This window comes from Megalobrama amblycephala, linkage group LG3 (assembly GCF_018812025.1).
Source record: "Megalobrama amblycephala isolate DHTTF-2021 linkage group LG3, ASM1881202v1, whole genome shotgun sequence".
Lineage (NCBI taxonomy): Eukaryota > Metazoa > Chordata > Actinopteri > Cypriniformes > Xenocyprididae > Megalobrama > Megalobrama amblycephala.
This window is the reverse complement of record NC_063046.1, coordinates 59,676,079-59,689,121: the sequence shown is the minus strand read 5'-3', so window position 1 is coordinate 59,689,121 and position 13,043 is coordinate 59,676,079. Positions and strand designations below refer to the sequence as shown.

At 39.4% G+C, this 13,043-nt stretch overlaps 1 protein-coding gene across 1 annotated transcript; it reads right to left on the bottom strand.

Moving 5' to 3' along the window:
- Positions 1-396: 396 nt before the first annotated feature.
- On the bottom strand, positions 397-12,564 carry kcng4b (potassium voltage-gated channel, subfamily G, member 4b). The gene is made up of 3 exons (XM_048186309.1): positions 12,166-12,564; positions 5,253-6,059; positions 397-1,459 (listed from the first exon to the last, which is right to left on the bottom strand). Exons 2-3 carry the CDS (start codon positions 5,997-5,999, stop codon positions 602-604), a joined length of 1,605 nt encoding a protein of 534 aa, XP_048042266.1. The 5' UTR covers positions 6,000-6,059; positions 12,166-12,564; the 3' UTR covers positions 397-601.
- Between the last annotated feature and the right edge of the window lie 479 nt (positions 12,565-13,043).

Genomic DNA, 13,043 nt, shown 5'->3' with positions numbered 1-13,043 from the left:
GCAAGTGTTTAAAAATGAAAATAGCGACGGCTCTTGTCTCCGTGAATACAGTAAGAAACGATGGTAACTTTAACCACATTTAACAGTACATTAGCAACATGCTAACCTAACATTTAGAAAGACAATTCACAAATATCACTAAAAATACCATGATATCATGGATCATGTCAGTTATTATCTCTCCATCTGCCATTTTTTGTTATTGTTCTTGCTTGCTTACCTAGTCTGATGATTCAGCTGTGCACAGATCCAGACGTTAATACTGGCTGCCCTTGTGTAATGCCTTGAACATGAGCTGGCATATGCAAATATTGGGGTTGTACATATTAATGTTATGTTGAGATTCGCCTGTTCTTCAGAGGTCTTTTAAACAAATGAGATTTATATAAGAAGGAGGAAACAATGGCGTTTGAGACTCACTGTATGTCATTTCCATGTACTGAACTCTTGTTATTCAACTATGCCGAGGTAAATTCAATTTTTGATTCTAGGGCACCTTTAATGATACAGATACTTCTTTTATTGATGTATTTCAGAAATAACATTCCAACAGATTTAAAATCACATGAAGAAAATGTTCGCAGCGACATGCACCGATGGATCAGATGTCATTGCAGCATGCAGTAGCAGCGAGGGTTGGCGGACCTGCAGTTGTGCCATTGCCCTTGCATAGACCTTTACTGTTGGCCAAAGTAAAAGAGTGTTTCTCCAACCATCTCTGGGCGTCTTCTTTAGCACTGGCATCCAGGGTGGCCACTCGCTCTTCTTTACAAATCATTTCATGTTCACGCTTCAGCTCGTGATACGAACGAGAAAACACGTGGAAGATAGATGTAGCTGGAAAAGCCATTATGAGAATACCACTCAGAATGCTGCTAAAGGCCACAACCTGGCCAGGTATACTGTGCGGTACCATGTCACCGTAGCCAACTGTCGTCATTGATATGATAGCCCACCAATAGGAAGAAGGAATGCTGCTAAAGCTGTGGGGGCCAGCGGCCTTGCCCTTCGTGAACTCTTTCTCCGCCAAGTGGACGAGAGGCGAGAATAGAGCCACAGCCACACAGAGGAAGAGTAGCAGGAGTCCAAACTCTCGCATGCTTCGCTGCATCGTAAGACCCAGCGTCTGAAGGCCCAGCGAGTGTCGCGCCAGCCGCATCACGTACAGGATCCGCAGGGCCCGCATGACCCGCAGAATTAAACCCAGCTTATCTAAATATCCGCGACTCGTCCCGGCACTGCCGTGAAGATCGGCTTCTTCAGATTCGTCTTCGCTATCGACAACCAGAGAAATGTAGTATGGTAGGATGGCTATGACATCTATGATATTAAGTGGATTTCGAACAAACTGCAGTTTGCTTTGAGCCTGCAGGAAACGCAACAGGAACTCCATGGAGAACCAGGCCACGCACACTGTTTCCACGATGAATATGTTGCGACACTTTTCCGAGCATTCACCCTAGAAAAGGACAAAAAGAAGAAATCAGATGAATGTTTAATTTTAACACATTACTAAAGCAGACTGCATCCTCTACAGAATGTGTGATGAAATTTTATTTAAGGATTCATGTAATGAAAGACTAAATTTCCTTGTGGATACCACATTATCCAAAAGCAAAAGTTTTCAGAAGCAAAAGCGTTTGAAGGCAGGTGAAGTTACTGAGATAAAAGGTGTGTTCGGCTGCAGCTGAATTCGCCAATGTGCATTCAAGAGAGCATCACGACGCATGCGTGTTGTGTTCACACAAGAGCAGACGTTGTTACGTGAATGCGCATTGGAGATTAATATTTTGTTTCACAAGTTCGCCTGACCATTCAGTCTGAATGGTTAATGGTAAAACAAACTTGGCTTGCTGTCCTCGAAGGAGGCTCGAACCCAAGGCTCAGCTTGAGCTCCGAGTTAAACCCCCCTATAACAGTACTGCGTAGAGGGAGAATAAGAGAAATAGAGGAGGAGATGGGAAGGAGGAGGGATGCTGGAAGAATTGTCGCTGGGATGACGCAGTGACTGCTGCTGATATAGGCTCGTAATGATGATTGACAGGACTGAATATTTAGGCTCCTCCCGAAAATATGTTTGGAACTACATATATAAAGTAAATTTTTTTTTTTTTTTTTGCACAAACAAAGCACTTGCATCGCTTCATAAAACTGAGGTTAAACCTCTGGAGTCACATGGATTACTTGTCTTTACTACCTTTCTGTGGCTTGAAAGTGGTAGATGCATAGACTGTTTGCTGTTTCCTTTGTTCATTTTTTTCACACTTCTCATTTGTTTACATTGGTTCCAGTGCCCTGAAAGGGGGCGAAGGCCCTATTGTTTTCCTTAGGTAATTTTTTGTTTTTGTTTTGACCTTTCTGGCACTTTTGGGTTCCAGTTTTTACAAGATGTAATATAAGTCTAAGGTGTCCCCTGAATGTGTCTTTGAAGTTTCAACTCAAAATACCCCATAGATTTTTTAAAATTATTTTTTTTTAACTGCCTATTTTGGGGCATCATTAACTATGCACCGATTCAGGCCGCGGCCCCTTTAAATCTCTAAAATAAAAAAAAAGTATAAACAAATAAAATAAAGTTCACACAGACCTCAAATGGATCTTTACAAGATGTTCGTCATGCATACTGCATGTATGCGTCGGATCAGTTGTGTTTATGAATTATACAGACTGCAAGTGTTTAAAAATGAAAATAGCGACAGCTCTCTTGTCTCAGTGAATACAGTAAGAAACGATGGTAAATTTAACCACATTTAACAATTGTTCTTGCTTGCTTACCTAGTTTGATGATTCAGCTGTGCACAGATCCAGACGTTAATACTGGCTGCCCTTGTCTAATGCCTTGAACATGAGCTGGCATATGCAAATATTGGGGGCGTACATATTAATGATCCCGACTGTTACGTAACAGTCGGTATTATGTTGAGGTTTGCCTGTTCTTCGGAGGTCTTTTAAACAAATGAGATTTACACAAGAAGAAGGAAACAATGGTGTTTGAGACTCACTGTATGTCATTTCCATGTACTGAACTCTTGTTATTCAACTATGCCGAGGTAAATTCAATTTTTGATTCTAGGGCACCTTTAATGATACAGATACTTCTTTTATTGATGTATTTCAGAAATAACATTCCAACAGATTTAAAATCACATGAAGAAAATGTTTGCAGCGACATGCACCGATGGATCAGATGTCATTGCAGCATGCAGTAGCAGCGAGGGTTGGCGTGCATATGAATGATCCCGACTGTTACGTAACAGTCGGTGTTATGTTGAGATTCGCCTGTTCTTCGGAGGTCTTTTAAACAAATGAGATTTATATAAAAAGGAGAAAACAATGGTGGCAGGCATACACTTTTATATGTATAACTCAGTCAGCATGAAGCCAAGACATTAAGGATGCTAAATAGTGGATTTTTGGTCGTGGCGTTGAAACAAATTTACGGTGAGAAATGGGAAACAGGAAGTGTGTTATAACTTCTGTATACATTGACTGATTTTGATGAAACTTCAGCTGTGTGTTCATTGTAGGAGGCCGATCACATGGATGTGACTATTGTGAGTCAAAGTCGTAGTGCCACCAACTGGCAGCAGGAAGTGTGCCACTTCCAAAATGCTTTGAGATCACCCTCTAATTTTTACCCGATTTGTTTCAGTCTACGTCAGAATAATGTCAGGACACCACAGATGTACACCTGTGAAAGGATTCTTGATATCTTGAATACTATCATGATGGCAATGCGTCAAACTTTTATATTCTTTTTGGGTGTTTTTGAGGCTCTTAGCATGCTTCAAATTGCATGAAACTTGACACACACATCAAGGTTGTCAGCCAGAAGACATGGGCAAAACCTTAGAAATGGTCATGGAGCAGGGGCTCTATATTGTTCCACCCTTTTATTTTTACCCAATTAACTTCAGCCTTCGCCAGAATAATGTCACCAACCTAGTCACCGAACTCGGACAACTTTCTAATTTACAGTCATTAGCTCCGACCAACAGGACGTCAGCTATTTTGGTCTGAATATGGATTTTTTTAAGACTTCTCGTAGGGGATTCTTCTCGTAAGGTTCCTAATTGGCATCAATGGTTCCATGGAACATCTTCATTGCACAAAACGTTCTTTAGAGTGGAAAAAGATTCTTTAAATTTTTAAAATGTTCTTCACACTAAGAAAATTTGTTCATAAAGATTCTTTGGGGAACCAAAAATGATTCTTCTATGGCATCAATTTAAAACCCTCCCTTTTTGGGACCTTTTTTTTTTTTTTAAAGGGAACCCCTGGTGTTAAGACTTAATATAACATATATGATGTCTCTTACTGAAATATATAGTAGAAAACCCATAAAAGATTTACGTTATTTAAAAAAAAATTCATGACATATTTGGACCGATTTGGACAATGGGTATCGCCATTTTGTTTGCGTTCTATGTCTGTGAAGAATGTGGAAGAATAAAACTTCCTAACTGCATCTTAGTTCTCTCCACTTTAGCCCTGATGACTTTGAGGCTTTTTATTTGTATGTTTTGGTGCAACGGTAATCTAGTAATGCATACAGGTCTTAATATCCGCGGGGTTCCTTACCTGATCAGCCTTTTCAATTTGAGTCTGAGCGCAAAATTAGTGAGGGTGAAAACATTGAAGAAATGCAATGTCTCTGTGGCTGTTCGAACTACTCTTGTATGATTGACGTGTAAAAATCGTCTGATCACCTGAATGCATACACACAGTTAAAAATGCTAAGAAGATACTGTTTATGCAATCACAGATATCTCGTGCATCACGCAAGCTCTGTCTCAATCGAGATGTGTTATAGGCTTACCTTCGTCAGTCTTCACGACTGGTGCGGCATTTGGTTAAAGCACACACTTATATCCATTGGCAACTGTAAGCTCTTTCAGCTCTGGCCTAATAAAAGCCTCAAAGGCATTAGGGCTTGTGAAGAGAACAAAAACGCGGATCTTTAGGAAGTTTTATTCGTCCACATTCTGCACAACTTCCCATTCTTTTCTCCTCTTATCGCTACTAAAACAGTAAAGACTTATGCTGCTTCTCTTGTGGCTCATTGACTGAAAATTACAAGTCTTACCAAAATTACCAACAAGTCTTAACACCAGGGGTTCCCTTTAAGAGTGTATGTTTGCGTTTAGTTGGTGTAGAGCATTACCAAAATATCATGGTATACCATGGAGTGCCCTCAAAATAGATAAAACACAAACACAACAGATATAAATAGAGGGATTTTGTGCACTAACCCTGTTATCGTGATCAGGAATGGTGCTGATACACAAGCTGATAACTGTCACGGCAATCATGACAACTGAGAAGCATGCAAAAATCTTCCCAGGCCAGCCAGAATGAGGGTTTTCCACTATTTCCTGCAGCCGCCTCATGAGCCCGACGTAGCCCTTCTCTTGTACTATCGGCCTCTGAAGAGCTAGCCTCCTCTGTCTCCTCTCTTCCTCCCTCTTTTTCTTCTCTCCCACTTCCTCCACACGGGACAACAACTTGCGTCGGCAGCAGCGCTCCATGTGAACGGGGTCGATGCCCCAATAGGTGAGTTCGTCAGACAGAGACACGGCACACAACTGCCGCAGCAGCCTCAGTTTCCCAGCAGCCAGGAAGTTTAAGATAACCCGGAAGGCCACAGAGCTGCGGTCGAAAAAATACTCTCGCCGGGCCTCATCGTAGTCATCGCAAAGCTGGGCGATATCATCCGGGCTGCTGCAATGACGCAGCTGTCCCAAACGAGAAAGTGGGAATTCCTCCAGTGTGCTCCAGGGGAACGTGTAGCGATCCCCTCCAACGTTGATGAGGGCTAGTTTACTGTGGTCGACGTCTCTGACGGTGGAGATGCCACGTAGTCGCTGGACCCGATGAAAGTACACACCTTTGATGGTTTCGGTCTCTGGAATTTCTGTGAAAAACAGGTCGAGACTGCTGTCGTCTGTGCTGACTGAGAGATTGCTGAAGTCATGGTTGGCATTGCTGATGATGGGCATGATGGCATTTGGGTATGTGAATGTAGTATGTGTAGCTTAAGCGCTGGAGCTGGCAGAGCACTGTAAACAAAAAAGAGTATTATTTTATTGCAACATAAGCATCACCAATATCAACATACATGAAGCATTGTTTCAAGTAAGGAATAATTGTTGAATTATTAGAAAATATTGCATGCATTGTGGCCGTTACACCTTGGGTGTGCATTATTTTCTAATAATTCACCAGCCCGGAGTCAGTTATTCCACATATACTATGGTTACCACACCTCAAGACATAGTTCAGATGTTGTATTTCAAGACATTTGTCAGGTTTTTGTCCTTAAAACAGTCTTGTGTGTAGGATTAATTTCTTACGAATCTAATCCCCACACCTCTGTTGCTAATTCCAGAGCTAGTAACCGTGTAACCGCGTAAATAGTCACCGTGATTTTGCCAAGTAAGACTTGTTCCTGGATCAACATCTTTGGTGATCCTGGAACAACATTCCAATCAACCAATCAGATTTGAGGGACAAGTTTGCCGTTTATGTCAAGTTTAGGCTTGCAACCATGGTTAGGTGCTTTTACGTCAATGTTATTCACCTATCTTTCCCCTCTGATTTTAGGGATAAGTTATAGGTAGGATTAGTTTTAGTTGTAGGAATAGGGTTAACGGCAGGAACACACTAAGCCAACGGTCGGCTGTTGGGCAGTTTTTCTTCGTCGGCCAACTATGTTTTCTCAATGTGTTCCGCACCGTCGGCTGAAGTTGGTCCTTGTTGGCTTTTTTCCGCGATTCGACATGTCGAATCGGCATCGGAGCTCCTTTGCCTGGTAACATGATCACGTCGAGCTAGGTGGGTGTGAGTCACCTCAGCTCCAACCACGTCCCGCCTCTTTGCCCATTTTCAGATATCCGGGAGTGACGTGCGGTGACACGCAGATAAGATGGCAGTGGCCTCATTTTTGCTTAAAAAATGCTCTTCAGAAATCTACGGGTGACGTCACGGACACTACGTCCATATTTTTTTACAGTCTATGCTCCTGGCGCACTTTCCAGAAGAGGGCGGAGCTTTAACAACTCGTGCTTCAGAACAACAACAAAGCTGGAGAATCTCACGCAGCCAAAATGAGGACTGTCAGTAACGGTGTTCAGCCTTACATTGTTCAAACCGGAGTCGACACTGATGGAGAGACTCAGGAAGAAGTTACAACTTTTAGAATGAAACTGGACATTTCTGAATGGTTAGTGGATAAATTTATGTAGTTGCTGTGGAGTTGATTCAACTCATCCACTAGCATGTGCCGTCATGTTCATCTTTTGTGCAAATCCAGCGTTGAATTGACCCTTGTTTGTGAAGCAGTCTGACGTAAAATGACGGCATGGCAACAACACTCTACTACAACAACTCTTCCTCTTCTCTAAAGCAGCCCAACATGGCCTCACCCCCTTTGTTGTGTGTTCTTGGGGGCGGGGTTTATGTAAATTTTAGGGTTTGTGATGTCACTAACCCAGGAAGAAGCTTGATGAAGTCCCTACCAGCCGTTTGTTGTAGTCCTTAAACAGAGAATTCTTTAAAAGAAAATATCTCCCTTTGCATTGAACTTTGAGTGTCGTAACTTTGCAGATGTTGTTTATGCTCAAACAGCAACATTACACACTAACTAAAGTTAAAGAAGTGAAATCATAATCAACCACCCCTTTAAAAAGTAAACTAACTTTAGAACTTTAAAGGGATCGTTGTAAAGGGATAAATCACGCAAAAATGAGAATTCATTATTATTTGTTATTATTGTTATTATTTACTCACAATCGTGTCATTCCAAACCCATAAGACTTTGGTTAATCTTCGAAACACAAACTAAGATATTTTTAATGAAATCTGAGAGGTTTCTGTCCCTTCATTGTAAGGTAACCAAAACTAAAAATATCCAAAAAGTTTATAAAGGTGTCTTAAAACGAACCCACTGAGCGATTTAGTTCATAGGTCAATTGGCCGGCTCCTGCATCGGCCAATACTGAGCCACCGTTCGGATGTAAAAACTAAAGCTAGTCTGTAACGGAAATAGTGTAGCAGTATGAAAGGGGACAGATGAATTTGTTTAATAAAGTCGTTATTTTTGTTTTTGCGCACAAAAAGTATTCTCGTCACTTCATAATATTAAAGGTGCAATATGTAATATTTTTGCAGTAAAATATTCAAAAACCACTAGGCCAGTGTTATATATTTTGTTAACTTGAGTACTTACAATATCCCAAATGTTTCCAACTATTTGTAAATCGTGAGAAAATAGCAATTTTAACCAAGGCTCTGGGACGTGTGAGGAGTCGCCTGTCAATTGCGTCATACCCGCGTTACCCTCGGTTTCCGGTTTTATTTTGTAGAAACCATGGAAACACCAAAGACGCTTTAATATTTACATGTTTTAATAGACAAGGGAACAACTGTTTTGATATATTTATGGACAGAAAACTAATTGTTGTTATATAACTCTACACATTTAGTCTTATTGTTTAAATCAATTTTCTTGATTTTTTTGCGAGTACCATGCTTTACCATGCCTCAGAGAAAAACACTACTTTGTGAAGTAGCTAACATAGCATAATCAGATGCAGCTTTATTTTTAGTAACAGTAATACAGCATTTTCTCCATCATACAATACGTTTTAAAACTAATTGCATGCCATTTATCAACACAAGCCATCCAGCATTTAATATGATACTGCAGTGTGTAACAGTGTCTCACAGCAGCCGCCGAGCGAACGCACTGAGTAACGTTATAACATCATTTTCAACACACTCAAATGTATCTAATATGATAAACAGAGCTGCGTTACCTCATACTCATGACCGGAAAAGCGGAAGCAGCGCCGGCGACTGTGTCATAATAAAAGTCCTGCTGCTCGTGAGGCGTGTGTTGCGCAATCGCTCCAGCTCCTCGTTCAGCTCCACAACACTCGCTCCTGCTCTGCTTCATACTACAGTAACGTTAATAATCTCATCCATGAACATGATTTCTTCCCGACTCCAATCCCTATTCCTTTGCACCGTCCGTTGAGATGAAGACCATATGTATGGCGTTATTTTACTGTCAAATGTCGAGAGCACATTATTGTGACGCGAGAGCATATCAATGTAATGCGCGAGCGCAAATCTGTCCGCTCACGCGCGGAGTTCCTCTGCTCTTGCGTGCTCAAATATACAGTGCTCTCTTATGAACTGCCTCTCCTCTTGCTCAGATATTGCGTGTGCACGCTCAAACTGTTTCCTGCGCGCTCAAACTGCACGTGCGCTCACGAATCTCTCCGTGCTCTTGCAGAAATTAATTTGCTTTTGGATTAAATGCTGTCAAAAGTTATAAACCAGAAGAGACGACTGATCCATGAAAGTGCTACATGGAATCTTATTGGCTGAGAGTGAACTGCGCCTGGAATTCTTTTGACAAAAATATATATTTTATTTCTTTACAATTTAATAATATTTATCAAATATAACCTAGTCTAACTGCATCACATTACAGGTCAAACCCCTATTTATCTAAACAAACAAACAAAAAATGTTTCTTAAAGTTATTGTGGTCATACGTTTTGTGTTGAAATTTATTTAAAAAATAGGTAACATTTTACAATAAGGTTTTTATTTGTTAACATTAGTTAATGTATTATCTAACATGAACTAACAATGTGCAATACATTACTGTAATTATTAATCTTTGTTAACGTTAAAAATACAGCTGTTTGTTGGTTGTTTACTTCACAGTGCATTTAATAATGTTAACAAATACAACATTTGATTTTAATAACGTATTAGTAAATGTTGAAATTAACATTAACAAATATTAATAAATGCTGAAGAAGAGCAATTCATTATTAGTTAATGTTAACTAATGCAGTTAAATAATGTTAACGCAACCTTATTGTAAAGTATTACCAACAAATATCTTCTGATTTAAGACCGAACAAGATCAGGGTCAAATCGTCATTCCCTTAATACTTAATGTGGAGATCACATATACCACCATAGTCAATTTCTTTTGAGGTCTGGAATTAATGATTCTGATACATCAAATACATTTTAACAGTCACTGGTCACCACCTACTGGCAGAACAGTGTAACAACATTAGTTTCAACGTTCATTTAGCTACTTATTTTAATTGCTGAAATCAGTGTATATTCAGACTATAAATTGTTATTGCAATACTTGCATTATTATTTAATGTTTGCAACACAGATGTAGCAATAGTGTGTTGTTGACTTTGTGAAGCTGTTTAAAACATATAGCTTACATGACCACTGCTTTCAGCAGCAATGCAAAAGCAGGTTTAAATATTCTGGTATGACTGTAATTTCAAAAGGTTTAATAGACATAACCGAATCGTTGTCATTTAGGAATAAGATCGCGTTCTTTTGCTTAATCGTGCATACACAAGAGCTTAGGTATTTTTGTATGTCATGTTTTATACCAGACCTCAAAAGAAATTGACTATGGTGGTATATGTGATCTCCACATTAAGTATTAAGGGAATGACGATTTGACCTGATCTTGTTCGGTCTTAAATCAGAAGATATTTGTTGGTAATACTTTACAATAAGGTTGCGTTAACATTATTTAACTGCATTAGTTAACATTAACTAATAATGAATTGCTCTTCTTCAGCATTTATTAATATTTGTTAATGTTAATTATAACATTTACTAATACGTTATTAAAATCAAATGTTGTATTTGTTAACATTATTAAATGCACTGTGAAGTAAACAACCAACAAACAGCTGTATTTTTAACATTAACAAAGATTAATAATTACAGTAATGTATTGCACATTGTTAGTTCATGTTAGATAATACATTAACTAATGTTAACAAATAAAAACCTTATTGTAAAATGTTACCTATTTTTTAAATAAATTTCAACACAAAACGTATGACCACAATAACTTTAAGAAACATTTTTTGTTTGTTTGTTTAGATAAATCGGGGTTTGACCTGTAATGTGATGCAGTTAGACTAGGTTACATTTGATAAATATTATTAAATTGTGAAGAAATAAAATACATATTTTTGTCGAAAGAATTCCAGGTGCAGTTCACTCTCAGCCAATAAGATTCCATGTAGCACTTTCATGGATCAGTCGTCTCATCTGATTGGTTTATAACTTTTGACAGCGTTTAATCCAAAAGCAAATTAATTTCTGCAAGAGCACGGAGAGATTCGTGAGCGCACATGTGCAGTTTGAGCACGCAGGAAACAGTTTGAGCGTGCACACGCAATATCTGAGCGGATTTGAGCGCGCGCGTCCAGGTTTGCGCGAAAGCAAAGGAAATCTGCGCGCGAGCGGACAGATTTGCGCGAGAGCAGAGGAAATCCGCGCGCGAGCGGACAGATTTGCGCTCGCGCATTACATTGATATGCTCTCGCGTCACAATAATGTGCTCTCGACATTTGACAGTAAAATAACGCCATACATAGGTATGTCCCAAGATTCCGCTCTCAAACTTGGCATCATCAAGCTACGCCTTTGTTTTGAATAGGCCTCTAGCGACCTCTAGCGGACAGAAATCTTACATATTGTACCTTTAAGGTTGAACCACTGTAATCACGTGGCCGGTTTTAACAATGTCTTTACTACCTTTCTGGACCTAAAAAGGTGCAATGTCGTTACTGCCTATGTGTGGATCAGATACCCTCGGATTTCATCAAAAATATCTTAATTTGTGTTCCGAAGACAAACAAAGGTCTTAAGGGTTTGGGACGACATGAGGGTGAGTACTAAATGACATAAATTTCATTTTTTGGGTGAACTAACCCTTTAATTTGTGTTTCAATCATTCTTACGGGTTTGGAACGACGTGATTGTGAGTAAATTATGACAACATTTTTGGGTGAACTAATCCCTTAAAGTGTTACTACTCTCACATTCATATAGGCTCACCTCTTCCCCTTATAAATTATAACCTGTAAAATAAAATATTTTAATTTAGCAATTAACAAATGAAGCACATTTAAGATTTGTGTGTGTGTGTGTGTGTGTGCCATGGCACATCTGGTGCTCAATGGCTATGTAACTTACTAAGATACAGTCTCATTAACACATTTACTACAGCAATAAATAACTTTTACCACAATGTTGATCTGTCTGTCAATACAAAACAACTGATGACATAAAAACAAAAGTTTCACCACTTACCTGCTTTAAATAAAATGTTAAGCGTCAGTCATCCTAATAGATGCCTACTCATCTGTCATAATATTATTAAAATATATTATTTCAGTTAGGAAAGTGTATCATCCAAGTTTAATAGGAGTTGATAGGATGGAGTTCCTCGTCCCATTTTGGAAGTACGTTTGCTGCAGTTAAATGTTGCCATGAGCTCTTCATGCGTCTCTCTGGTCAGATGGACGGGAATAATCTGCCTGTCTCATAAATATCACCCTGAATCCCTAACACAAGCGGCTGAGACAAAAAAGGTTGAGAGAGAAAAAATGCATAAAACCGATTATCTAACACCGCTGTCCTCCGAAGGCCCGCTGTTGTTTATCCCTTTGCTTTTCCGATATTAAACACCAGTGGCTGTGCGCGCGTGCGTGCGCGCTCACCTACAGCTTAAAAGCGTTCTCGCTTTTTTTTGGTCACAACAAATAGTAAGTGCACTTGGGAAAACATGCGTGAAAGGTTTAATTTGTGTAAAAATTAAATATTAACTCATTTCACTGGCTGGATTACTTGCCACCATAATCATAAAGTTAGACTAACTAACTATATTACTTAGGAGAAGAATTATTATTAATAAATTATCAAGTTATTTAACACTGTCTTTTTTTAACTATAGATAAAAGGGGTGTTCTTTAGTACAACATGATACAGATTACCTAAAACATGCTTAACTGTGGTAGAAGACCTTACATGATTTATTGCTTTAGTGAAAACATGTAGACTGGGGCCCTGATCCACAGACTAATGAATATCAGGGCTTAACTGTAATCTCCTGTAGACAGATGATGGTGCCTGAACAGTGAGCATGCTGACGACCCTTATGTACCACCTGGGATAAACAGCAACTTGCT